The 27,885-nt window shown below is 48.5% G+C and overlaps 1 protein-coding gene across 1 annotated transcript in view; it reads left to right on the top strand.

Annotated features, from left to right (window-relative positions):
• The first annotated feature begins 1,359 nt into the window (after positions 1 to 1,359).
• map2k7 (mitogen-activated protein kinase kinase 7) overlaps positions 1,360 to 27,885 on the top strand; it is a 110,629-nt gene continuing 84,103 nt past the window's right edge. The window contains exon 1 of the mRNA XM_085971393.1: positions 1,360 to 1,524. Coding sequence (XP_085827519.1) covers positions 1,389 to 1,524 — 136 coding nt within the window. The 5' untranslated portion in view covers positions 1,360 to 1,388. The remainder of the gene's footprint in view (positions 1,525 to 27,885) is intronic.

The raw sequence follows: 27,885 nt of genomic DNA, 5'->3' as shown, positions 1-27,885 counted from the left end.
GTGCTGGGTTTGTGCTGTGTTGTGCTGGGTTTGGGCGGTTTGTGCTGTGTTGTGCTGGGTTTGGGCGGTTTGTGCTGGGTTTGGGCGGTTTGTGCTGTGTTGTGCTAGGTTTGTGCTGTGTTGTGCTGGGTTTGGGTGTGCTTGTGCTGTGTTGTGCTGGGTTTGGGTGTGTTGTGCTGGGTTTGGGCTGTGTTGTGCTGTGTTTGGGCGGTTTGTGCTGTGTTGTGCTGTGTTTGGGCGTGTTGTGCTGGGTTTGTGTGGGCCCAGGGGCCGTGTAGCCTGATCCTGCTCCTATTTCGTGTGTCTAATTCTGTTAGATTCAGGAGATGGTTCTGTGATAGTAGATTGGCGGTTAGGATCAGATCAGCCATGATCTTATTAAATGGCGGAGCAGGCTCGAGGGGCCGATTGGCCTACTCCTGCTCCTATTTCTTATGTTCTTATGTTTGGGTGTGTTTGTGCTGGGTTTGGGTGTGTTTGTGCTGGGTTTGTGCGGTTTGTGCTGTGTTTGGGTGTGTTGTGCTGGGTGTGGGTGTGCTTGTGCTGTGTTTGGGCGGTTTGTGCTGGGTTTGGGTGTGTTTGTGCTATGTTGTGCTGGGTTTGGGTGTGTTTGTGCCATGTTGTGCTGGGTTTGGGTGTGTTTGTGCTGGGTTTGGGTGTGTTTGTGCTGGGTTTGGACGGTTTGTGCTGGGTTTGGGAGGTTTGTGCTGGGTTTGTGCTGTGTTGTGCTGGGTTTGGGCGGTTTGTGCTGTGTTGTGCTGGGTTTAGGCGGTTTGTGCTGTGTTGTGCTGGGTTTGGGCGGTTTGTGCTGGGTTTGGGCGGTTTGTGCTGTGTTGTGCTGGGTTTGGGGGTGTTTGTGCTGGGTTTGGACGGTTTGTGCTGGGTTTGGGAGGTTTGTGCTGGGTTTGGGAGGTTTGTGCTGTGTTGTGCTGGGTTTGTGCGGTTTGTGCTGTGTTGTGCTGGGTTTGGGTGTGTTTGTGCTATGTTGTGCTGGGTTTGTGCGGTTTGTGCTGTGTTGTGCTGGGTTTGGGCGGGTTGTGCTGGGTTGGCGCGGTTTGTGCTGTGTTGTGCTGGGTTTGTGCTGTGTTGTGCTGGGTTTGGGCGGGTTGTGCTGGGTTTGGGTGTGTTTGTGCTGGGTTTGGGTGTGTTTGTGCTATGTTGTGCTGGGTTTGGGTGTGTTTGTGCTGGATTCGGGTGTGTTTGTGCTGTGTTGTGCTGGGTTTGGGTGTGTTGTGCTGGGTTTGTGCTGTGTTGTGCTGTGTTCGGGTGTGTTTGTGCTGTGTTGTGCTGGGTTTGTGCTGTGTTGTGCTGGGTCTGTGCTGTTGTCCGGGCCGCGCGGGGGGCGGGGCGGCCCGCGCCTGCGCACTGCCTGTGGATCTGGCGCTAAGATGGCGGCGTCCTCCCTTGAGCAGAAGCTGTCGCGCCTGGAAGCCAAGCTGAAGCAGGAGAACCGGGAGGCGCGGCGCCGGATTGACCTGTCGCTCGACATGAGCTCACCTTCCAGCCCGAGGAGACCCCGACCGAGTAAGTAAGCGGTCGGGTGCGGGTACGGTGCGGGCGCGGAGTGTGGGCCGAGGCCCGGCCCGGGCCCCTCTCACTGCCCCTGACAACGGAAACCAGCCCGGGGGCGGGGGGGGCGGCGCCAGCCTGACTGACAGCCGCGCCGGCCAATCACAACCCAGCGCCGCTGCCCACCCGCTGTCAGTCAGCGGCTGTGGCCAATGGCGGGGGGGCAGAGGGGCGGTACCGGACTCGGGGGCGGGGGTGAGGCGGCCCGATTGTAAAGTTTCCCCGCGGGGCGAGGGCCGACCGGGCCGCCCGCCTGAAGCCCGAGCCTGAAGCCCAGGACCAGTCCGCGCTCTCCGCCCTCCCCTCCCCACGGGCCCGGGATGTGCCGCTGATCGACAGCCGCCTCGGCCAATGGGCGCGGAGAGTGGCCCGTCAATCAAAGCGTCCGGCCAATGGGCTGGCGGGCTGGTGGGCCCGGTGCCGCCCCCCCTCACCCTGGCTCTTTATTTATAAACAGCGGCCGCCAGAGCCTGCAGTCAGTGAGCACAGGAGCCGGCTCCTGGCCTGGGCACCAAGAAGCAGCAACCGGGCCTCGCCCATTGGGGAGAGTGGCAGCATTCAGTGCCAGCCCCAGCCCATAATAAGTGGGTACATCACCCGCCCAGTCATTGCACAGCACATCATATTCATCACCATGCTCAGCACCAACAACAGATTGCATTCATACAGGACACAGGGAAAAAAAAACATCCCAAGGCACTTCACCGAAAACTCTGCAACTTTGAGCCGAAGGAACTAGTAGGAGGGGTGACCACAATATGGGTGAAGAACTGGGTTTTAAGGAGCGTCTTGTTTTGTTCGGGAACCAAACATTAGTCGAGCACCCCCCCCCCTCCACCTCTGAATGCTCCTTATGCGCTGCTTCTGTTTGTCAAATGGTTGTGACCTAACTCTCATCATGGGGTAAAAGTATCTATAGGTGTCCATTACTTGGGGAGGGAAAAAATGTAAGAAGTCACACAACACCAGGTTATAGTCCAACAGCTTTATTTGAAGTCACAAGCTTTTGGAGCGCTGCTCCTTGGTCTAGGACTTCACCTGACGAAGGAGCAGCGCTCCAAAAGCGTGTGACTTCAAATAAAGCTTTTGGACTATAACCTGGTGTTGTGTGACTTCTTACATTTGTCCACCCCAGTCCAACTCCGGCATCGCCACACCTTGGGGAGGGAAGATGCACATGTTGACTGGTGAAATCACTGGGAGGTGATTGCTGACTCAAACAGCCCCCAACAAACGTAACATGTGGATTCTCTGAGATAGATTCCTTGTTCAGCAATGTAAGGTGATACCTCTGTACTAAAGCATTGTCTAACCTAGATAAATACATTACTGTGTCGTAACTTGAGCTAGATCAGTATTGAAAGTGCCTCTAGTTGGGATTGCTGCTTGTTAATGCCAGTGCTGTCATTTTTTATCTGACTCTGGTGAATTTCTGCCCTGAGGTGGGGTATGTGCTTTTGATTATTTATGACCTGTCATCAACTGCAACAACAACTGACCAATTGAAATTTGAACCTGCATTAGATGACCACCTGAAATCAGTCCCTTCAGTCAGGTTTCAGGAACTATTCACTCACACTTTTACAGTACTGAACAGTGTTTTACTATTCTTACTGAATATAGCAAGAACCTAGGGGTGGAAGGAATTTAGGTAATGCCTTTTTTCAGTGTGTAGCTATTTAACAAGTCAACAATTAAAGTCACAAACCAAGCCTCTTTACATGGACTGAGCCGAAACAATGTCTTGGGAAATGACATTTAACTATACAGTGCTGATCATCGGGATTTGTTTTCAAACTGCTCTTATAGCATCAGGACTTTGTCTGCAAATCCAGTTGTACAGTGTCAGCTGCCAGTGTGGTTTAAGCGGATAGCCCGCTGAAATATGTTACAGGCCCAGTACATACAGGCTCAGCTTGTCTTTGACTTGGAGACAGCCAGTCTATTCCCTTTACTTGCACTGTGTGATGATGCAGCAATGTTGTTGGTTGAGAAGAGCAGTAAAACACAGTTTCATAGTGTGAAGAAAGTTGGGTTGATAGTTTGTGAAAGTTGACAGAAGGGACTGAATTCAGGTGGTCATCTGATGTAGGGTTCGGTTTTTGGGGTTGACTGTGGCTGTCGGTACACATGTGTAATGGTTTATAAAACTGTGTATTTTGTAATATAGTTCAAAACTTATAATATTTAAATTATTTCCAAAAAAGTTCTTTATTTGTCCAAATTTCAGTGACTCTGCTAGTACGTACGTTGCTGTTTGTTGGGTCAGGTTCTGGGAGACCCGTCTGCGAGCCAACTCCTGTGTCCACACTAAATCTAGGGACAGAATTGTAGATCTAGGTTTTTGGTGTCTATGGTTCTTTGTTCTTGAGATGGTAAGAGGCCTGTTGTATATTTAAGAAAGACTTGTATTTACGTACCTCTTGTCTCTCAGAAATGCCTCACAGCGTTTTGCAATGAATTCATTTGAACTCGAGTGCCTGGAATAAAGATATTTAAACAGGTATTTGGAACACATTGCTGCCTGCATCAATATAGCAAAAAAACCTTGCCTCAGGCAAAATAACTTTCACTGTGCACTCCTTCATAAGAAACATAGAAGATAGGAGTAGGCCATTCGGCCCCTCGAGCCTGCTCCGCCATTCAATGCGATCCTGGCTGATCATCCAAATTCAATACCCTGTCCCTGCCTTCTCCCCATATCCCTTGATCCCTTTAGCCTTAAGAAATATATCCAACTCCTTCTTGAATATATTTAATGAATTGGCCTCCACTGCCTTCTGTGGTAGAGAATTCCACAGGTTCACCACTCTCTGGGTGAAGAAATTCCTCCTCATCTCAGTCCTAAATGGCTTACCCCTTATCCTTAGACTGTGACCCCTGGTTCTGGACTCCCTGACCATCGGGAACATCCTTCCTGCATCTAGTCTGTCTAGTCCTGTTAGAATTTTATAAGTTTCAATGAGATCCCCTCTCATTCTTCTAAACTCCAGCGAATATAAGCCTAATCTATCCAATCTCTCCTCATACGTCATTCCTGCCATCCCAGGTATCAGTCTGGTGCATCTACACAAGGTGCCAGCCAGCAGACTCAGCCCTTGTAGTCCTCTTATTTAAAAAAAAAACATTCTTATAAAAATAGTATGTTGAAAAGGCACATTTAAATTGTGGCAATCGGAGGAGGGGACACTGATTCAAAATAGTAAAAGGGAAGTTTGGGACTGATGTCCGGATGTTCTTCAGAGATTGATCAACACGGGAATGGACTTGCAGCTAGTGCAGCAGTGGGGGCACTTGGGGCCTTTCTTGATGGATGAATTAAGATGGGCTGAGTGGCCTTCCTTGTGCATTATGGGTCTTGACGTTTTTAGAGTCAGCAGACATTACGGAAAAACGGATACACGGGAGGGCGATGTGGAATGGTTATGGTTATCATAGAGCATGACCCTGAAACACGAACGTTACGTTCACTAACATATTCAAGTTATTTTTCTTTTAAAAAGTGTTGTATGAGCACTGCCTTTAGCACCAGTAATAGTGCTGCTGGTTGTGGTATGAAGCAGGAGGTAATAACGGGGATGGTGGTACATGATAGTAAACTGCTTTGTCCTTTGTTTTGTTTTTTGGTGGAGCCCATCGTCCAAAAAGCTCAGCATGCTGCAGTGTGTTCTGGGATTTTGGGCAGATGGTCAAAGATTTGAGCTACTCCCAGTTCCAAGCCTATTATCTCTCCATCTCCAAACAACATACAGTGTAGCTGTTGGAGTACCGGGGTCTCCTGCCATTCAGATTGCCGACTGGATTTTAGAAGTTGATGCCTTAACAGTTCAGTGGAAGAAGATTTCCGCTTCACTATTTATTGTGTCATGTTCTTTAGAAATGCATTTTTAAAATTAATTCCCGGGACGTGGTCATTGCTGGCAAAGCCGCAATTTATTGCCCATCCCTAGTTGGTCTGAGAAGGTGTTGGTGGGACTTCTTGAGTTATAGTGACTTGCTCAGGCACTTCAGAGCCAGTTAAGAGTCAGTCACATTGGTGTGAGACTGGGGTGATATATAGGCCCAGCCCGGGGAAGGACGGCAGGTGTTCTTCCCTAAAGGGATAAAATTAGTATGAAAGGCATTGAGGAAGCAGAATTCTTAAACTACATTCAGGATAACTTTTAGCCAGTATGTAGCAAGCCCAACAAGAGAGGGGGTGGTTCTGGTACCAGTTCTAGGGAATGAAGCTGGGCAGCTGGAAAGGGTTTCAGCGGGAGAGCATGTTGGTGGTAGCAGGACAGGTGGTTAAGAAGGCATTTGGGATACTTGCCTTTATTAACCGTGGCATAGAATATAAGAGCAGGGGAGTTATGCTTGAACTGTATAAAACACTAGTTAGGCTGCAGCTAGAATACTGCGTGCAGTTCTGGTCACCACATTACAGGAAGGACGTGATTGCACTAGTGAGGGTGCAGGGGAGATTTACCAGGATGTTGCCAGGACTGGGGAATTTTAGCTATGAGGAAAGATTGGATAGGCTGGGGTTGTTTTCTTTGGAACAGAGGAGGCTGAGGGGAGACCTAATTGAGGTGTATAAAATTATGAGGGGCCCAGATAGAGTGGATAGAAAGGACCTATTTCCCTTAGCAGAGGGGTCAATAACCAGGGGGCATAGGTCTGAAGTAATTGGTAGATAGAGGGGAGTTGAGGAGAACCTTTTTCACCCAGAGGGTGGGGGGGGGGTCTGGAACTCACTGCCTGAAAGGGTGGTGGAGGCAGAAACCCTCATCACATTTAACAAGTGCTTGGATGTGCACTTGAAGTGCCGTAACCTCCAGGGCTGCGGACCGAGAGCTGGGAAGTGGGATTAGGCTGGATAGCTCTTTGTTGGCCGGCACGGACACGATGGGCTGAATGGCCTCCTCCTGTGCTGTAACTTTCTCTGATTCTATGACGTTGGTGAACCCGTTGGGTTTTTACGACAATCCGACAGCTTCATGGTCACTTTTACTGAGACCGGCTTTTTAATCCCAGATTTGAAAAAACTCAGTTCAAATTCTCAAAGTGACGCAGTGGGATTTGAACTTGCGTTCCCTGGATTACTCGTCCAGTAACATAACCACTCGCTACATTACTGTACCCAAAAAATACACTCATGATTTTGCTACAAACAGTGACGAACAGGAATCTTCCCCCATTCCAATTTAACAATCTCTACTTCTGTGTTCTGCTGAAACCTGGCAGTGTTTTATTAAAGTCAAACTGTTGATATGAGTTTTATATATTAATTACAACCCTTGTATATTAATTATACAATCAAGCAATATACTTTGAAGAGCAAGTATTTAATATGGAAAACGTGCATTCAGAGAGCAAGCAAAGAAAGTGCAGTACCATAAAAAGCCTTAAACAAGAGAAAAGTGAGTGGATTTTATTAATCCCCTACTCCCGGCTCCTTTTGCGCTTGTCAAGGAACACTCCCGCTGCAGTCACCCAGTGTCAGGATTAAGCACTGGGTTGGGTATAGAATGGATAAGACCTGGAGCGAAGCTGATCTGCGTCTCAACCCCATTTAGCAGCCTTTACTCCATATCGCTTGATACCCTTCCCCAACAAAGATCTACCCATCTCGGTCTTGAAAGTTTCAATTGACCCTCAGCATTCACAGTCTTTAGAGGAGTGCGTTCCCGATTTCCACTGCCCTTTGTGTAAAAAAAAAAAAAAAGTGCTTCCTGCTTTCACTCCTGAACGGCCTGGCTCTAATTTAGGACTGTGCCCCCTTGTTCTGGTCTCGCCCACCAGAGGAAATCATTTCTCTGTATCTGCCCCTTTGAATCCCTTTATCACATTAAATACAGTTGTAGGTGAGTCTACAATGGATAATAAATAAATGGCAGTATTAAATGAATACTTTGTATCCATTTTCACAGTGCAGGAAGAGGACAAAATACCAGCGGTCCAAGGAACCTAAAAAATAAGTCACGGGGATTTAATACAAGTAAAACAAATGGTAATGCAGGTTATACAGAACCCGTTAACAGTTCAGCCCAGTGGGCCATTTATTTCTCATCTCTTCAAAGTTTGCCTCACTTAAATTTAAAATCTTGGTTCATGACTAGATTCTCCCTCTCAACCCTGAAATCCGGTTAATTTATACGGTCACCAATGTTCCCTTTAATTATTTTTGGGTGCACGGCCCCTTTAACGGGCTGCGTGGCCCGTTCAAATTCCCGCGCATGTGCGGTTTTTTCTATTTGAAAGCCGGTGCGCCGGCTGCGCGGGAGTGCCAGACACGCGGCCGCGGAGCTTAACAGGAACATTAATGGTCACTATTCGCAAGATGGTCCATACAGTCAGATTGTTAACTAATGCTGGCTCGTTACACATCGCTCAATCTAGTATGGCCTTATGCCTTGTCGGTTCTAAAACATTGTTCCGGAAAACTCTCCCTAAATCCATTCCAGAAATGTATTGCCTTTACTACTAACGCTGTTCTGCTCCTATGTGAACATTAAACCCACATTGTTTCTGCTACATGCTGCCCTGATCTCGGCATTTATAAATGCCCACCAGTCTATCACTACTGTCAGGAGGTCTGTACACAACTCCCACCAGAATCTTGCATCCTTTGCTGTTCCTTGGTTCTACCTACAGTGTATCCACTGCCTGCTCATTCTCACTGAAATCCTTCCTTTCCACTGCTGTAATAGTGTCTTTTATCAAGATTGCTGTTCCTCCTCCTTTCCCGATTTCCCTGTCCTTTCTGAAGATCCTATAGCCTGGAATATTTATCTCCTCGCCATGCCAGCTTGTAACCAGGTTTCTATAATTGCTACTACATCATAAGAACATAAGAACATAAGAAATAGGAGCAGGAGTCAGCCAATCGGCCCCTCGAGCCTGCTCCGCCATTCAATAAGATCATGGCTGATCCAATCTCAACTCCACTTTCCTGCTCTCTCCCCATACCCCCCAACTCAAATTTGTCAATCTCCGCCTTGAATATATTCACTGACTCCGCCTCCACAGCTCCCTGGGGTAGAGAATTCCAAAGATTCACGACCCTCTGAGAGAAGAAATTCCTCCTCATCTCCGTCTTAAATGGGCGACCCCTTATTCTGAAACTATGCCCCCTTGTTCTAGATACCCCCATGAGGGGAAACATCCTCTCAGCATCCACCCTGTCAATCCCCCTCAGAATCTTATATGTTTCAATACGATCACCTCTCATTCTTCTAAACTCCAATGAGTATCGGCCCAACCTGCTCAACCTTTCGTCAACCCCTTCATCCCAGGAATCAACCTAGTGAACCTTCTCTGAACTGCCTCCAGTGCAAGTATATCCTTAAATCTGGACACAAAACTGTACGCAGTACTCCAGGTGCGGTCTCACCAGCGCCCTGTAAAGTTGCATCAAAACTTCCCTACTTTTATACTCCACACCCCTTGCAATAAAGGGCAACATTCCATTAACCTTCCTAATTACTTGTTGTACCTGCATGCTAACTTTTTGTGTTTCATGTACTAGGACCCCCCGATCCCTTTGTACTGCAGCATTTTGTAGTCTCACTCCATTTAAATAATCATTTGCTTTTTCATTCTTCTTTCCAAAGTGGATAACCTCACATTTTCCCACATTATACTCCATCTGACAAATTTTTGCCCACTCACTTAACCTCTCTATATCCCTTTGCAGACTCATTGTGTCCTCCTCACAACTTGCTAACCCACCTATCTGTATCATCAGCAAATTTGGCTACAGTACACTCGGTCCCTTCATCCAAGTCATTAATATACATTGTAAATAGTTGAGGCCCCAGCACTGATCCCTGTGGCACCCCACTAGTTACAGTTTGCCAACCTGAAAATGACCTATTTATCTCGACTCTCTGTTTTCTGTTAGTTAGCCAATCCCCTATCCATGCTAATATATTACCCCCAACCCCGTGAGCTCTTACCTTGTGCAGTAACCTTTTATGTGGCACCTTATCGAATGCCTTCTGAAAATCCAAATACACGACCTCTACTGGTTCCCCTTTATCCACCCTGTTTGTTACATCTGCAAAGAACTCTGGAAAATTTGTCAAACACGATTTCCCTTTCATAAAACCATGTTGACTCTGCTTGATTGTATTGGGATTTTCTAAATGTCCTGCTATTATCTCCTTAATAATGGATTCCAGCATTTTCCCAATGACAGATGTTAGGCGAACTGGCCGATAGTTTCCTGCTTTCTGTCTCCCTCCTTTCTTGAATAGTGGCGTTATATTTGCGGTTTTCCAATCCACTGGGACCTCTCCAGAATCCAGGGAATTTTGGTAGATTACAACCAATGCATCCACTATCCCTGCAGCCACTTCCTTTAAGACCCTAGGATGCAGGCCATCAGGTCCAGGAGACTTGTCGGCCTTTAGCCCCATTAGTTTGCCTAGTACCTTTTCTCTAGTGATAGAGATTGTTTTAAGTTCCTCCCTCCCTATAGCCCCTTGATTATCTATTATTATTGGGATGTTTTTAGTGTCTTCTACCGTGAAGACCGATCCAAAATAATTGTTTAGAGTCTCTGCCATTTCTCTATTTCCCATTATTAATTCCCCAGTCTCATCCTCTAAGGGACCAACGTTAACATTAGCTACTCTCTTCCCTTTTATATACCTGTAGAAGCTCTTACTGTCTGTTTTTATATTATTTGCTAGTTTACTCTCATACTCTATCTTCTCTTTAAACTGAATTTGTGTGTCTAACTCATTTTGTTTTATTCCTTGTACTACATGCATTGGCATAGAGAACTCTTATTTGGCTGACTGCCCCCACCTGGCCCACGTGCCCTGATGGCCTGGTGTTGGTGTTCTTCACAAGCAAGTTCATGCCTTACCTTTCATCACTTCTGCTTTACTTTTAACAGGAATGTTATTCTTACTTCCTATAACCATTTGTATTCCTGGAGTATTTCTATTCTCTTTATCTCCCTTTGTACTCTGACCTTTGCTCTTATCCCCTGTTTCTCTTTAGTTTATTATTTTTCCCACCTGCTAGGTCCCCGCCCGGTTCAGGTGGAGCCCGTCCCAGCGGTACAGCTCCTTCCTGTCCCAGTACCGATACCGGTGTCCCGTGAAACACTTAATGTCTGTTGCTGTTTGTTATTGAATGATCGGATGGTTTCAGGGTGAGGATCCTGTCAAGAGTCGGAGAAGGATTCCTTTACACGGCAATTGTGTCTGCCACTTTACCTCTGGGACAGATAAAAGAAACCTCTCCGTTGCTGGTTTAAAGGGAAGTGGGAAACAGGATTTAAATGGAATTATTCTTTCAAATCGTTTTTTTCCTGTTTTTGAAAACAAATCTGGAAAAATGCACGGAATGACATAACTGGGATATTGGCTGGGGGCAGTCATTCATCGAATGAATACACAGCTAAAGTAACCAGCTGACTGAAGCTCCGTTAGTAATCGACCACAAGTAATCATTCACCACCTTGGGTTGACAGCTTCATCAGCACTGATCATTCAAAATGTCCACAGAACTACCCTGGGAATTAATCTTCATTACAACCATAGACATTTACAGCACAGAAGGAGGCCATTTGGCCCACCGTGTCCGTGTCGGCCGAAAACCAGCTCTCCGCCCGAATCCCACTTTCCAGCTCTTGGTCCGTAGTCTTGTAAGTTTCGACACTTCAAGTGCACATCCAGGTACTTTTTAAATGTGATGAGGGTTTCTGCCTCCACCACCCTTTCAGGCAGTGAGTTCCAGACCCCCCCCCCACCCTGTGGGTGAAAATGGTTCTCCTCAACTCCCCTCTAATCCTCCTCCCAATTACTTTAAATCTGTGCCCCCTGATTATTGACCTCTCTGCTACGGGAAATAGGTCCTTCCTATCCACTCTATCTCGGCCCCTCATAATTTTATGCACCTCGATTAAGTCTCCTCTCAGCCTCCTCTGTTCCAAAGAAAACAACCCTAGCCTACCCAATCTTTCCTCATAGCTAGAATTCCCCAGTCCCGGCAACACCCTTGTAAATCTCCTCTGTACCCTCTTTAGTGCAATCACGTCTTTCCTGTAATGTGGTGACCAGTACTCGCTGTGGCCTAACTGTTTTATACAACAGAAAATGCTGGAAACACTCAGCAGGCCAGGCAGCATCCGTGGAGAGAGAAACAGAGTTAACGTTTCAGGTCTGGGCCCCTTCGTCAGAACTGGAGAAAGGTTAGGGATGTACCAGGCTTTAAGCAGGTGTAGGGGCAGGGAAAGTGGGGGGGGGGGGGCGGGGAGGAAAGGGCAAAAGGGACGGCCTGTGCTCGGGTGGAAGACCGGAGAGTTTAAATGTTGCAAATGGGGATGGTAGAATCATCAACAGCGGCTGTCTGAAAAATGGGGGCAGGGGTTATAGTCTGAAATTGTTGAACTCAATGTTGAGTCCAGAAGGCTGTAAAGTGCCCAATCGAAAGATGAGGTGCTGTTCCTCGAGCTTACGTTGAGCTTCATTGGAACAGTGTAAGAGGCCGAGGACAGAGTGGTCAGAGTGGGAGTGGAGCGGAGAATTAAAGTGACAGGCGACCGGAAGCTCGGGGTCACCCTTACGGACTGAACGGAGGTGTTCCGCAAAGCGGTCGCCCAATCTGCGTTTGGTCTCCCCAATGTAGAGGAGATCGCATCGTGAGCAGCGAATACAGTATACTAGATTGCAAGAAGTACAAGTAAATCGCTGTTTCACCTGGAAGGAGTGTTTGGGGCCCTGGACAGTGGGAAGGGAGGAGGTAGAAGGGCAGGTGTTGCACCTCCTGCGCTTGCACCAAAATAAAGGTTCCAAACTCCTACTGCCTGATGTCTGCCATAAGCCAAGGCCACCGCTCCTAGTTTATTGAGCAGTCTTTGCGGTGAATCAACACTGTAAATACAAGCAGCTGCTTTTTGTCCGCGTCTGGAAGCACAACTTGATCATCTAGTTTTTGAAATTTGCAGACAGACATTTCCCAATCTCTCTGACTAAATACCATCGAGCCATCCTCCCTTCCTTCTGGGCTGTCTGGTTGCGTAATCAAGTGAACTAGTCATTAAAATGCCAATTTGAGTTGATAGCTTTGCTCCTGCCCAGCGATGCTGTGTAAAGGGGGTCGTTGTAATATGAGCTCTCTGGGCTGGAGGGGTAGCAACTGTAGTGTTGTTGGACCCGTGCATACAGTGGGCTGAGAGAGCCAGTGTCCTGTGATCTTGGGTCAGCTCTGATTCTCGACGAGCACAGAGAGAGCTTTTTATCAGGAGCCTCTGTCATTTTACGGTCTTTTGCGGCACTCCCATTTTCTGGGATTTCACTGCATCTCCCACTCGCTGGCTGAGAGCGAGGGTGGCAACCTGCTGTCGTGCCAGTGCCACCCGAAGATAGCCATCTGAGGCCTGTTGGTGCTTTCCCTACCCTCGTGAAGATGATGAGGTCTGCTTTCCATCTCCTTGCAGCACTGTGACGAAGCTCGGGAACGCTGTGTGTGGAGGTTCACGGCGTTAACTTGGGTCTTACACAATGTGAGGCAGCCTGGTGGGGTTCAGTGCTCTGCATTTAGAGGCCACAACAGCCCGAATCACTTGAGGTGTCTTGTGTTCCATATTAGCATCTCATTCGGGAAAGGATCGGAGTCCGTTTCCAAACTTACTATGCAGGTTCACTGTGTACGTTATTATTGTGCAACTTTACATGTTTGTAGAGTTACTAAAGCATTAAACACTTCTGTAAATGTTTACATTTTAAGATTCGTTTCATTTACTAAGAGCACCTGATTTTGTGTTTTTTGGACTCTGAATATTTCAGAGAATTTCAAGCAGAGATTGATTCCTGGGAGATGAGAGCTGTCCAATGAGGAGAGATTGTGTAGAATGGGCCGATACTCTCTGCAGTTTAGAGGAATCAGAGGTGATCTCATTGAAACATGTAAGATTCTGAGGGGGATTGACAGGGTAGATACTGAGAGGTTGTTTCACCTGGCTGGAGGGTCTAGAACTTGGGGGTCTCGGGATAAGGGGTCGGCCATTTAGGACTGAGATGAGGAGAAACTTCTTCACTGAGGGTTGTGAATCTTTGGAATTCTCTGCCCCGGAGGGCTGTGGATGCTCAGTGGTAAGGAAAAGCCCATATTTGACAAGCAGTCGAAACCCAGCCCTAGGTCCAGAGCTGGAGGTCAGTGTTTGCAGTCAGCCCTCCAGGGGACAGGTCACCTAACCCAGCCCTAGGTCCAGAGCTGGAGGTCAGTGTTTGCAGTCAGCCCTCAAGGGGACAGGTCACCTAACCCAGCCCTAGGTCCAGAGCTGGAGGTCAGTGTTTGCAGTCAGCCCTCAAGGGGACAGGTCACCTCATTCAGCCCTAGGTCCAGAGCTGGAGGTCAGTGTTTGCAGTCAGCCCTCAAGGGGGACAGGTCACCTAACCCAGCCCTAGGTCCAGAGCTGGAGGTCAGTGTTTGCAGTCAGCCCTCCAGGGGACAGGTCACCTAACCCAGCCCTAGGTCCAGAGCTGGAGGTCAGTGTTTGCAGTCAGCCCTCAAGGGGACAGGTCACCTAACCCAGCCCTAGGTCCAGAGCTGGAGGTCAGTGTTTGCAGTCAGCCCTCCAGGGGGACAGGTCACCTCATTCAGCCCTAGGTCCAGAGCTGGAGGTCAGTGTTTGCAGTCAGCCCTCCAGGGGGACAGGTCACCTAACCCAGCCCTAGGTCCAGAGCTGGAGGTCAGTATTTGCAGTCAGCCCTCAAGGGGGACAGGTCACCTAACCCAGCCCTAGGTCCAGAGCTGGAGGTCAGTGTTTGCAGTCAGCCCTCAAGGGGACAGGTCACCTCATTCAGCCCTTGGTCCAGAGCTGGAGGTCAGTGTTTGCAGTCAGCCCTCAAGGGGGACAGGTCACCTAACCCAGCCCTAGGTCCAGAGCTGGAGGTCAGTGTTTGCAGTCAGCCCTCCAGGGGGACAGGTCACCTAACCCAGCCCTAGGTCCAGAGCTGGAGGTCAGTGTTTGCAGTCAGCCCTCAAGGGGGACAGGTCACCTCATTTTCCAAGGAGCGAAATGAGCTTGAGTTAAGTGGAATTTGCCTTGCCTATTCCTCTTGTTTACTTGCTGTTTGTGAAATAAAGCCCCTTAATGATTTGTATCCGTCCTCCTCTCGCCAAGTGTGTCAGACTCCCGTCGAAAAGACTTGAGAAGCACATGTGAGAGTGGGTGCGATAGGCACAATATCCAGTTTAGATCACAAGGGGGGTCCTATTGTTAACCCCCGGGTTCTGCTGTCACATAATTCGATATTGGGAACTCCTCCTGAACACAAGGATAGGGGTAAAGAGCGGGAGAGTGGGACTTACTGCAAAGAGAGGGCATGAAAAATATTGGCAAGTAAAATCAGGGAAAACCCAAAGATGTTTTATAAATACATAAAGAGCAAGAGGATAACTAAGGAAAGAGTAGGGCCTATTAGAGATCACAAAGATAACTAACCTGTGTGTAGAGGTGGAAGATGTGGGTTTGGTTCTTAATGAATACCTTGCGTGTGTCTTCTCAGAAGAGAGGGACGATGCAGACATTGTAGTTAAGGGGGAGTGTGAAATATTAGATAGGATAAACATAGTGAGAGAGGAAGTATTAAGGGGATTAGCATCTTTGAAAGTAGATAAATCGCCAGGCCCGGATGAAATGTATCCCAGGCTGTTAAGAGAGGCAAGGGAGGAAATAGCAGAGGCTCTGACCATCATTTTCCAATCCTCTCTGGCTACTGGTGTGTTACCAGAGGAATGAAGGACAGCTAACGTTGTGCCATTGTTTAAAAAGGAAGAAAGGGATTGACTGAGTAATTACAGGCCAGTCAGCCTAACCTCGGTTGTGGGAAAATTATCGGAAACAATTCTGAGGGACAAGATAAATCTTCATTTAGAAAGTCATGGATTAATCAAGGACAGTCAGCGTGGATTTGCTAAGGGAAGGTCGTGTCTGACTAACTTGATTGCATTTTTTGAGGAGGTCGATGAGGGTAGTGCATTTGATGTAGTCTACGTGGATTTTAGCAAGGCCTTCAACAAGCTCCCACGTGGCAGGTTGCTCAAAAGAGTAAAAGCCCCTGGGACCCAAGGGGAAGTGGCTAGTTGGATCCAAAATTGGTTCAGTGGCAGGAAACAAAAGGTAATGGTCGACAGGTGATTTTTTGATAGGAAGGCTGTTTCCAGTGGGGTTCCACAGGGCTCAGTACTTGGTCGCTTGCTTTTTCTGGTATATATCAATGATTTAGACTTCAATGTAGGGGGCATGATTAAGAAGTTTGCAGATGATACAAAAAATTGACTGTGTGGTTGATAGTGAGGCTGTAGACTTCAGGAAGATACCAGTGGACTGGTCAGGTGGGTAGAAAGGTGGCAAATGGAATTCAATCCTGAGGAGTGTGAAGTAATACATTTGGGGAGGGCTAACGAGGCAAGGGAATACACAATAAATGGTAGGACACTGAGAAATGTAGAGGAAGAGAGGGACCACAAAAGGAGTGCAGGTCCACAGATCCCTGATAGTAGCAGGACTGGTAGATAAGATGGTTAAGAAGGCGTACGGGATACTGGCCTTTATTAGCTGAGGCATCGAACACAAGAGCAGGGGGGTTATGCTTGAACTGTATAAAACACTAGTTAGGCCACAGCTAGAATACTGCGTACAGTTCTGGTCACCACATTACACTAGAGAGGGTACAGAGGAGATTTACGAGGATGTTGCCAGGACTGGAGAAGTTTAGCTATGAGGAAAGATTGGATCGGCTGGGGTTGTTTTCTTTGGAACAGAGGAGGCTGAGGGGAGACTTGACTGAGGTGTATAAAATTATGAGGGGCCCAGATAGAGTGGCTAGGAAGGACCTATTCCCCTTAGCAGAGGGGTCAATAACCAGGGGGCAGAGATTTAAAGTAATTGGTAGAAGGATTAGACGTGAGTTGAGAAATTTTTCACCCAGAGGGTAGTGGGGGTCTGGAACTCACTGCCTGAAAGGGTGGCGGAGGCAGAAACCCTCATCACATTTACAAAGCACTTGGATGCCATAACCTACAGGGCGACAAACCTAGATGTGAAAGTGGGATTCGGCTGGATAGCTTTTTTCTGGCTGGCACAGAAAGGATGGGCCGAATGGCCTCCTTCTGTGCCGTAAATTCCTATGATTCTATGAACTGGATTGCTCTTCGAAGGAGCCGGCGCAGACTTGATGGGCCGAATGGCCTCCTGTGCTGTACTATTCTGTGATTCTATGTGGACTACTTGTACGAGCAACTCGCGAACATCTAAGGTAAACGCATAATCTATAATTGACAGGTGTGTGTTATAGAGCAATGACAGGTACCGGTGTGTGTTATAGAGCAATGACAGGTACCGGTGTGTGTTATAGAGCAATGACAGGTACCGGTGTGTGTTATAGAGCAATGCCTGGTACTGGTGTGTGTTATAGAGCAATGACAGGTACCGGTGTGTGTTATAGAGCAATGACTGGTACCGGTGTGTGTTATAGAGCAATGACTGGTACCGGTGTGTGTTATAGAGCAATGCCTGGTACTGGTGTGTGTTATAGAGCAATGACAGGTACCGGTGTGTGTTATAGAGCAATGACAGGTACCGGTGTGTGTTATAGAGCAATGCCTGGTACTGGTGTGTGTTATAGAGCAATGACAGGTACCGGTGTATATTATAGAGCAATGACTGGTACCGGTGTGTGTTATAGAGCAATGACTGGTACCAGTGTGTGTTATAGAGCAATGACTGGTACCGGTGTGTGTTATAGAGCAATGACAGGTACCGGTGTGTTATAGAGCAATGACTGGTACCGGTGTGTGTTATAGAGCAATGACTGGTACCGATGTGTGTTATAGAGCAATGACAGGTACCGGTGTGTGTTATAGAGCAATGCCTGGTACTGGTGTGTGTTATAGAGCAATGACTGGTAACGGTGTGTGTTATAGAGCAATGCCTGGTACTGGTGTGTGTTATAGAGCAATGACTGGTACCGGTGTGTGTTATAGAGCAATGACAGGTACCGGTGTGTGTTATAGAGCAATGACTGGTGCCGGTGTGTGTTATAGAGCAATGACTGGTACCGGTGTGTGTTATAGAGCAATGACTGGTACCGGTGTGTGTTATAGAGCAATGACTGGTACCGGTGTGTGTTATAGAGCAATGACAGGTACCGGTGTGTGTTATAGAGCAATGACAGGTACCGGTGTGTGTTATAGAGCAATGACTGGTACCGGTGTGCGTTATAGAGCAATGACAGGTACCGGTGTGTGTTATAGAGCAATGACAGGTACCGGTGTGTGTTATAGAGCAATGACTGGTACCGGTGTGTGTTATAGAGCAATGACAGGTACCGGTGTGTGTTATAGAGCAATGCCTGGTACTGGTGTGTGTTATAGAGCAATGACTGGTAACGGTGTGTGTTATAGAGCAATGCCTGGTACTGGTGTGTGTTATAGAGCAATGACTGGTACCGGTGTGTGTTATAGAGCAATGACAGGTACCGGTGTGTGTTATAGAGCAATGACAGGTACCGGTGTGTGTTATAGAGCAATGACTGGTACCGGTGTGTGTTATAGAGCAATGACTGGTGCCGGTGTGTGTTATAGAGCAATGACAGGTACCGGTGTGTGTTATAGAGCAATGACAGGTACCGGTGTGTGTTATAGAGCAATGACTGGTACCGGTGTGTGTTATAGAGCAATGACTGGTACCGGTGTGTGTTATAGAGCAATGCCTGGTACTGGTGTGTGTTATAGAGCAATGACAGGTACCGGTGTGTGTTATAGAGCAATGCCTGGTACTGGTGTGTGTTATAGAGCAATGACAGGTACCGGTGTGTGTTATAGAGCAATGACAGGTACCGGTGTGTGTTATAGAGCAATGACAGGTACCGGTGTGTGTTATAGAGCAATGACTGGTACCGGTGTGTGTTATAGAGCAATGCCTGGTGTGTGTTATTGGTTCAAGCCTCCACAATCAACGGATCATCCTCCAACATTTCCACTACCTCCAGCGTGATCCCACCAGCAAACACATCATCCCCTCCCCTCCCCTTTCAACATTCCAAAAGGACCATTCCCTCCACAACACTCTCGTCCACTCTTCAGTCGCCCCGAACACCTGCTGCTTACCTCCCAGCTCTAGAAATGAACCCCAATATTTTGTTTGCACACTTTATGGGCGATTTATGTACCTGGATTCCCAGATCTCCTTGCTCCTCTACTCCATTTAGTTTTACACCTTCCTTATTCATCCTAGCAAAATGACCCACCTCAAACTTCGCCACATTGAATTTTTTGTTATTTATCCACCCAATCTGGGAGCATGTTTCTATGTTTTTGTATGTTGGTGTGGGCCTCCACCACTGTCCCCCAGGCGCTGCACTGCCTCCTGCACGGCCTGCCTCCCTCACTGCGCGGCCCATTGAAAGATTTCCGCATGCTTGGTATCTGCAATGTGAAAGCTGGTGAGCAGCCTGTGCGGGGCCGTGCTGATTACTGTGTGGCCGCGCAGCTTCATGGGAACATTGTCCTCCACATTATTATTAATATACGTCTCCAGTTCCCCGGTTTGTTGCTGACATTGGTATACAGACAATTTAACATGCTCTTATTTTTCATCACTTCTGCTGACACAGTGCAGGACTGAGGGAGCACTGCCCTGTTGGAAGAGCAGTACTGAGGGAGCACTGTCAGGGGCAGTACTGAGGGAGCGCCGCACTGTCGGAAGGGGGGGCAGTACTGAGGGAGCGCCGCACTATCGGAGGGGCAGTACTGAGGGAGCGCTGCCCTGTCGGAGGGGCAGTACTGAGGGAGCGCCGCACTGTCGGAAGGGGGGGGGCAGTACTGAGGGAGTGCCGCACTATCGGAGGGGCAGTACTGCACTATCGGAAGGGCAGTACTGAGGGAGCGCTGCACTGTCAGGGGCAGTACTGAGGGAGCACTGTCAGGGGCAGTACTGAGGGAGCACTGCACTGTCGGGGGCGGGGGGGGTAGGCAGTACTGAGGGAGTGTGGCACTGTCGGAGGGGCAGTACTGAGGGAGCGCTGTACTGCCGGGGGGGGGGGCAGTACTGAGGGAGCGCTGCACTGTCGGAGGAGCAGTACTGAGGGAGCGCTGCACTGTCGGTGGGGGCAGTACTGAGGGAGCGCTGCACTGTCGGTGGGGGCAGTACTGAGGGAGCGCTGCACTGTCGGGGGGGGTGGGTGGCAGTACTGAGGGAGCGCTGCACTGTCGGGGGGGCAGTACTGAGGGAGCGCTGCACTGTCGGAGGAGCAGTACTGAGGGAGCACTGCACTGTCGGAGGGACGGTACTGAGGGAGTGCGGCACTGTCGGGTGGGGGGCAGTATTGAGGGAGTGCTGCACTGTCGGAGGGGCAGTGACGTAATAAAACTCACTACGCACTTGGTTCACGTATAAAGCAAGGCTTTAATCAACTTGTTTGAAAACATGGAGGTCTAGTTATCTTTCACTAGTTCCTGTTTACAAAATGTCCTGGGCAAGCTGGGCCATCGCCCGAGTATTTATATTCCTTGGACATCGCCACCAGCTGGCTGTCCAGTGTTATTTCATGAGTCTTTCTTCATGGATCATAAGATTCATAACATTCTTCCTCCCCAAAGATTTGGAAGTCCGATGACTTCCTTTTAACAGATTTGCCAGACCACGAATAGCTGCAGTCTTTTAGCTCTTCGCTTGTGGCTGGAAGGCACGTCTCCCCAGACCGAGTCTGGGTCCCTGGGTCGCTTGATCCGTACTGGTAGGTCGACAGGCCCCGTGTCGCCTTGATCGACCTGAGGGAGACTGGGGAGATCGTGACTCCGGGTGCGGGTCCCCACAGGCGCAGAGCTGGCTTCATTTTGTTTGGTAGCCGGGGACTGACTGGCGTCCTGGCTTCGGGTGGCCATCCCATGGAGAGCGCTCGGCTCCCTGAGTTGATCCGGTGGAGTAGCCAGCAGATCTCTTGATGTCCCAGGTAGGGCGTCATCTTCAAAGGAGCGCAGAGTGTCGGCATCATTACTGTGGGACCCTCTATCATTTGGGACCGGTTGGACAGGGAGCCAGATCTCTGAGTGAAACGGTGGACTCCCGGCCGTCAGGGTACCGCACGTGCGCGTAAGTGGGATTAACGTCCGTTAGCTCCACCTCGTAGACGAGGGGATCGTTTTTGGCAGATCGGTCGAATCTTCAGAGCAGCACGGGGCCGGGAGCTGCCAACCATGATGGTAGGGACGTCCCATGTGTGGAGCGATGCTGGAACCTGAAGAATCGCTCGTGAGGCGTGACATTGGAAGCCATAAAAAGAAGGGACCTGATGGAATGCAACACGTCAGGGAGCATAGTTTCCCACTGCTGGTCTGGTAGGTTACATGACCTCAGCGCAAGACGAACAGCGTTCCAAATGATAGCGTTGTATCTCTCAACCTGTCCGTTACCGATGGGATGATACGGTGTCGTTTTACTTGTGGCGATTCCCCGTTGGGAGAGATATCTTTTGAGTTCGCTTGACATGAAGGAGGGACCCCGATCAGAGTGGATGAAATTGGCCGTACCGCAAAGGGAAAGGACTTGATCGAGGCATTTGATCGCTGTGGAAGTAAGCATATTGGGACAGGGGAAAGCAAAGGGAAAGCGTGAATATTCGTCCACCATAGTCAGTAAGTAGGTGTTCCGCGTTGAGGAAGGCAATGTCCCTTTAAAGTCAATGCTGAGTCGCTGCATAGCGTGTATGAGCGAGTCATCCGATGGACAGTAGAATTGCAGTTTTAACTACGCGCAAATTCTACAGGAGGAGCACGTTCTTTTCACATCTTCCGTAGAAAATGGGAGATTTTTAGATTGCACAAAGTGCAACATATAGGTAACGCCAGGATGGCACAAGTCAGTATGAAGATCCGCCAGAGTCGAAGTTGACATAGAAGAGCAGAATGCCCGCGTGAGGGTATCTGGGGCCACATTCTCTTTGCCGGGTCGATAATGTATGGTGTATCCAAAGGTGGCCAATTCCATCCTCCAGAGTTGTATTTTGTTATTCTTGATCTTAGTGCGTTTCCGGTTATCCAGCATAAAGGCCACGGAGCGCTGATAGGTTATAAGTGTGAAATGGCGACGAGCGAGAAAATGACTCCATTTACGTACCGCTTCGATGATGGCCGTAGCCTCCTTCTCGACAGGAGGATAATGGAGCTCGCTACCCTGCAAAGTTCTGGACAGAAATGCAACGGGTCGACCACCTTGATTCAAGGTAGCAGAGATCGCCACATCCAATGCATCGCACTCGACCACGAAAGGAAGATTTTCATCAATGGAACGAAGCGTGGCTTTTTCCAGTTGTCGCTTGAGGAGGTTGAAAGCTGAAATAGCCGTTGCCTCCAATGGAAATGACTTTGTGTGAAGCAGGGGCTGGATCTTGTCGGAGAAGTGGGGTATCCACTTCGCATAATAGGCGAACATGCCGAGTGCCCGATGAAGAGAGCCAAGATTCGTAGGGGGAGGGAGCTCCTGAAGTGGACGAAGTCGCTCCGGATCCGGTTTGATGACACCGTTGCCCACCCAGTAGCCAAGGATGTTGACTGATGGAACTGATTTCACAGATTTGGACTCATTGAAGGTTAAGTAGCGACGACGGAGAACGTCAAAAAATTTCTGGAGGTTGGCATCATGCTCCTTCTGGTCCTGACCAGCAATGGTGATATTATCCAGATATGGAAAAGTGTCCGTTAAGTTCTCCTGTTTGACTAGGCTATCCATTGCCCATTGAAAGATAGCCACCCCATTAGTGACCCCAAATGGAAGGTGACAAAACTGGTAAAGCCGACCATTGGCCTCAAAGACCGTATACTTTTTGTCAGAGTCCTTTAACGGTACTTGATGGTATGTGCTCTTTAAGTCAAAAGTTGAAAATACCTTGTAGTTGGCAAGGTTATTCACCATGTCATCGATGCGTGGTAGTGGGTAGGCATCCAGGTCGGTATACTGGTTAATAGTTTGCGAGTAATCGATGCAAAGACGTTTCTTGTGTTGCTTCAGAGGATTTTTAACAACGACGACTTGAGCCCGCCAGGGAGATGAACATGGCTCAATGATACCGTCAGCTAGAAGACGAGAGATTTCTGCATCGATAAAGGATCGATCATCTTGGCTGAAACGTCGTGGTTTAGTGGCTATGGGCTTACATCGGGGGGAAAGATTGGCAAACAAGGAGGGCTCGTCGAGCGAAGCCGCCGAAAGCGCACAAAACGGTACTTTGGAAATAGTAAGCTCTGGCTTTGACCCTCCAAACTCGAAAGTGAGTCTTTTGTGTTGTTTCTGGAAATCCTGTCCCAGGAGCACATCACTGCATAGGTTTTTGAGCACCCCGAGCCGGGTGGAGAAATAAGTGCGGCCATTGAGAATAAGGTCGACAAGACAAAAGCCGGAAGAGTTGGTGGTCAGTGTCGTTAGAGCCATTGCAATTTCCCTGTCCGAGGGGTAAATACGCAGTTTTAACTTACTGACAGCCCGCTCACTAATGAAGCTGTCAGAGCTGCATGAGTCGATTAGTGTGCTCAAAATGTGTCCATTTACCAAAACCTTCATGGCTGCATGGGACAGACTTTGGGGAAAAACAGCTGTGATGGGAGGAGGGGCAATTTTACCCTTGACAACTGTAACCTTAATAGTGGTTCTTGGGGGAGGAGCAGTTTCATAGATAGCAGCTATAACCTTAGTTGTAGCTCTTGGGGGAGGAGCAGTTTTATAGATAGTAGCTGCAAAACTAACAGGAGCTCTCGACCGGTATACCTTAGAAAAGAGGCCTTTCTTACTAACAGAGGCTCTTGACTGGCATACCTTAGAAAAGTGACCTTTCTTGCTGCAATGATTGCAGGTTGCGTTACGAACAGGACAAAATTTCCTATAATGGAACGCACCTCCACAGAAGAAACACTTCCTTCCAGATTGCCAAGATGTCGCTAGGGCAGGGCCATCATCAGTGAAGGCTTCTAGGGTAGGGTTGTCATCCGCTAGGTTAGAGTCATCATCAGTGAGGGCTTCCACCCGAGACCTATCGAAGCAGTCATTAAAAGTGATAGCAGCAGCCCGTGCACGAGGTAAAAGTTAGGTATCTGCATTCCTCTTTGCTAAGTACAGGGAACACGCCTGGTCATAGGCAGCCTGTAACTCAAGGGTTTTATTCTTCAACAGACGTGGCATATGAAGGGAGATGTAATTCCATTAATAAAAGAATCGCGAATTAGCTCCTTCTGGTACTGCTCAGCTGCGACAGCTTTAAGGTTACAATCTTTGCTGAGCCTGCAAAGCTTTTGAAGGAATTCGTCAAGTGATTCCCCGGGTTGTTGTCGAGTTGTGGCCAATAGATGCCGAGCAAAAATTTTGTTTGGGGCCTTAACATATAGTCGCTGTAATATTAGGATAGCGGAGTCATAGTCTACACAGTCTTCGATATAGTCAAACACACGAGGAGATACATAATTGGCAAGTATCTCTAATTTATCAGGAACATTCTCACCACACACCCTGAGGAAGTTGCTGAAGGTACGATACCAGTGTTTCCATACCTTAGCAGTTGTAGGTGAATTCGGGTCCAGGTCAAGACGGGCGGGTCTGAGTAGTTTGTCCATGATGGATTGATTACTACGCCGGAGTTCCCTTCTGCAGTTGAAGTCGTAGCTGGCTGTTCCCGAAATTACTCTGAGCGTGGAGTCAATATCAAGTTGATTAAATTGACGTAATAAAACTCACTACGCACTTGGTTCGAGTATAAAGCAAGGCTTTAATCAACTTGTTTCAAAACATGGAGGTCCAGTTGTCTTTCACTAGTTCCTATTTACAAAGTGTCCTGGTAAGGCTGGGCCCACGCCCGAGTATTTATACTCCTTGGGCGGTGCCACCAGCTGGCCGTCCAGTGTTATTACATGAGTCTTTCTTCATGGATCATAAGATTCACAACAGGCAGTACTGAGGGAGCGCTGCACTGTCGGAGGGGCAGTACTGAGGGAGTGCCGCACTGTCGGAGGGGCAGTACTGAGGGAGCGCTGCACTGTCGGAGGGGCGGTACTGTCGGAGGGGCAGTACTGAGGGAGCGCCGCACTGTCGGAGAATCAGTACTGAGGGAGCGCCGCACTGTCGGAGGGGCAGTACTGAGAGCGCCGCACTGTTGGAGGAGCAGTACTGAGGGAGCGCCGCACTGTCGGAGGGGCAGTACTGAGAAACATAAGAACATAAGAAATAGGAGCAGGAATCGGCCATTTGGCCCCTCGAGCCTGCTCCGCCATTGAATAAGATCATGGCTGATCTTGGGCTCCAAGCCACTTCCCTGCCCGCTCCCCAGAACCCTTCACTCCCTTATTTTGCAAAAATTTTTGTCTCTCCACCTTAAATGTATTTAATGACCCAGCCTCCACAGCTCTCTGGGGCAGAGAATTCCACAGATTTACGACCCTCTGAGAGAAGTAATTCCTCCTTATCTCAGTTCTAAAAGGGCGACCCTTTATTCTAAAACTGTGCCCCCGAGTTCTAGATTTCCCCACGAGGGGAAACATCCTCTCTGCATCTACCTTGTCGAGCCCCCTCAGTATCTTATATGTTTCGATAAGATCACCTCTCATTCTTCTAAATTCCAATGAGTATAGGCCCAACCTGCTCAACCTTTCCTCATAAGTCAACCCCCTTCATCTCTGGAATTAACCTAGTGAATCGTCTCTGAACTGCCTCTAATGCAAGTATATCCTTAAATAAGGAGACCAATATTGTACACAGTACTGAAGGTGTGGTCTCACCAACACCCTGTACAGTTGTAGCAGGACTTCCCTACTTTTATACTCCAACCCCCTTGAAATAAAGGCCAACATTCCATTTGCCTTTTTGATTACTTGCTGTACCTGCATGCTAACTTTTTGTGTTTCATGCACAAGGACCTCCAGGTCCCTCGGAACTGTAGCATTTTGTAATCTCTCTCCATTTAAATAATTTGCTTTTTTATTTTTCCTGCCAAAGTGTATAACCTCGCACTTTCCCACATTATACTCCATCTGCCAAATGTCTGCCCACTCACTTAGCCTGTCTATATCCCTTTGCAGATTCTTTGAGTCCTCTGCCCAACTTGCTTTCCCACCCATCTTTGTATCATCCGCAAACTTGGCTACATTACACTCGGTCCCTTCATCCAAGTCATTAATGTAGATTGTAAATAGTTGAGGCCCCAGCACCGATCCCTGTGGCACCCCACTAGTTACCGTTTGTCAACCGGAAAATGACCCATTTATCCCGACTCTCTGCTTTCTGTTAGTTAGCCAATTCTCTATCCATGCTGATATATTACCCCCAACTCCGTGAGCTCTTATCTTATGCAGTAACCTTTTATGTGGCACCTTATCGAATGCCTTCTGGAAATCCAAATACACCACATCCACTGGTTCACCTTTGTCCACCCTGCTCGTTACCTCCTCAAAGAACTCCAGCAAATTTGTTAAACATGATTTCCCTTTCATAAAACCATGCTGACTCTGCTTGACTGCAGTATGATTTTCCAAATGCCCTGCTACTGCTTCCTTAATGAAGGACTCCAGCATTTTCCCAATGACAGATGTTAGGCTAACTGGTTTATAGTTTCCTGCTTTCTGTCTCCCTCCTTTCTTAAATAGGGGTGTTACATTAGAGGTTTTCCAATCCACTGGGACCTCTCCAGAGTCCAGGGAATTTTGGTATATTGCAACCACTATCTTTGCAGCCACTTCTTTTAAGACCCTGGGATGCAGGCCATCTGGTCCAGGGGACTTGTCGTCTTTTAGTCCCATAATTTTTTTCCAAGTACTATTTTCTTAGTGATAGCGCCGCACTGTCGGAGGGGCAGTACTGAGGGAGCGCTGCGCTGTCGGAGGGGCAGTACTGAGGGAGCGCCGCACTGTCGGAGGGGCAGTACTGAGGGTGCGCCGCACTGTCGGAGGGGCAGTACTGAGGGAGTGCCGCACTGTCGGAGGGGCAGTACTGAGGGTGCGCCGCACTGTCAGAGGGGCAGTACTGAGGGAGTGCTGCACTGTCGGAGGGGCAGTACTGAGGGAGCGCTGCGCTGTCGGAGGGGCAGTACTGAGGGAGCGCTGCGCTGTCGGAGGGGCAGTACTGAGGGAGCGCTGCACTGTCGGAGGGGCAGTACTGAGGGAGCGCTGCACTGTCGGAAGGGCAGTACTGAGGGAGCGCTGCGCTGTCGGAGGGGCAGTACTGAGGGAGCGCTGCACTGTCGGAGGGGCAGTACTGAGGGAGTGCCGCACTGTCGGAAGGGCAGTACTGAGGGAGCGCTGCGCTGTCGGAGGGGCAGTACTGAGGGAGCGCTGCACTGTCTGAGGGTCCGTCTTTTGGGTGAGATGTTATACCGAGGCCCCATCAACCCCCTCAGGTGAATGTGAAAGATCACATGGTACTATTTGAAGAGGAGCAGGGGTGTTGTTCCTGGTGTCCTGACCAATTTCTACCTCTCAACTACCATCAAAGACAGGTTATCTGGTCATTTATCTCATTGCTGTGCACAATTTTGGGTGCCGTGTTTACCTACATTACAACAGTGACTATACTTCAGAAGTACTTTATTGGGTGTGAAGCACCTTGGGACCTCCTGTGGTTGTGAAAGGTGCTATATAAATGCAAGTCCTTTATTTGTACAGGCACAATGTATTTGTTTCCCCAGATTGTCCTTGGGCAGGAAACGTTTAGTTTTTCTGTTTGAGAACGATTATTTTGCACCTTTAGCCATGTAAAGAATTGGAATTTTGAACCCTGGAGCCAAGGCCATTTGGTATTCGAACAGCGAGGTGCTGTAATGAAGAGCATTCTTGCACATTTAGAATGGCAAACCGAGGTCGGAGTCAGCCTGAAATTGGCTGGCGAGATATCCGTTTGCCAGTTGTATAAACCTCTTGAACTCAAGTTCTGAATCCCTGCTGGTGTAACGGAGACCCAGAGTAGGTTTAAGGGCCGTGCACATACCTATCAGTATGGGCATCTGGACTTCACCTGAAGGTGCTGGGGATAGGGTAAGTGTTGTTGGGCCTGTTGGGTTGTACTCCCAGATAGATCCCATTCTCATTGTGATCACAAGTTGTCTCCTTACAGCATGTCTGCTGATGGAAGGAATCAATAAAAATCCGCTTGATGCTCACATGTAAACATGTACTGTGTGTGTGTAAAGTGCATTGTGTGTGTAACCATGTAGTGTGCACGCATACATAAATGCACACGTGTGGAAGGTTAGGAAGCTGAGCGTTTAGCAGAACTGCTCTTCAGCATAAGTGCAGCAATTCCATTAAAATATCCTCTGTGGAATTGAATGCTGAACCTGG

Source organism: Somniosus microcephalus, chromosome 31 (assembly GCF_052327205.1).
Source record: "Somniosus microcephalus isolate GS21.2 chromosome 31, FLI_Smic_1.0, whole genome shotgun sequence".
Classification (NCBI taxonomy): Eukaryota; Metazoa; Chordata; class Chondrichthyes; order Squaliformes; family Somniosidae; genus Somniosus; species Somniosus microcephalus.
Note: the sequence above shows the minus strand (reverse complement) of the source record. Positions and strands in the feature narration are given on the sequence as shown.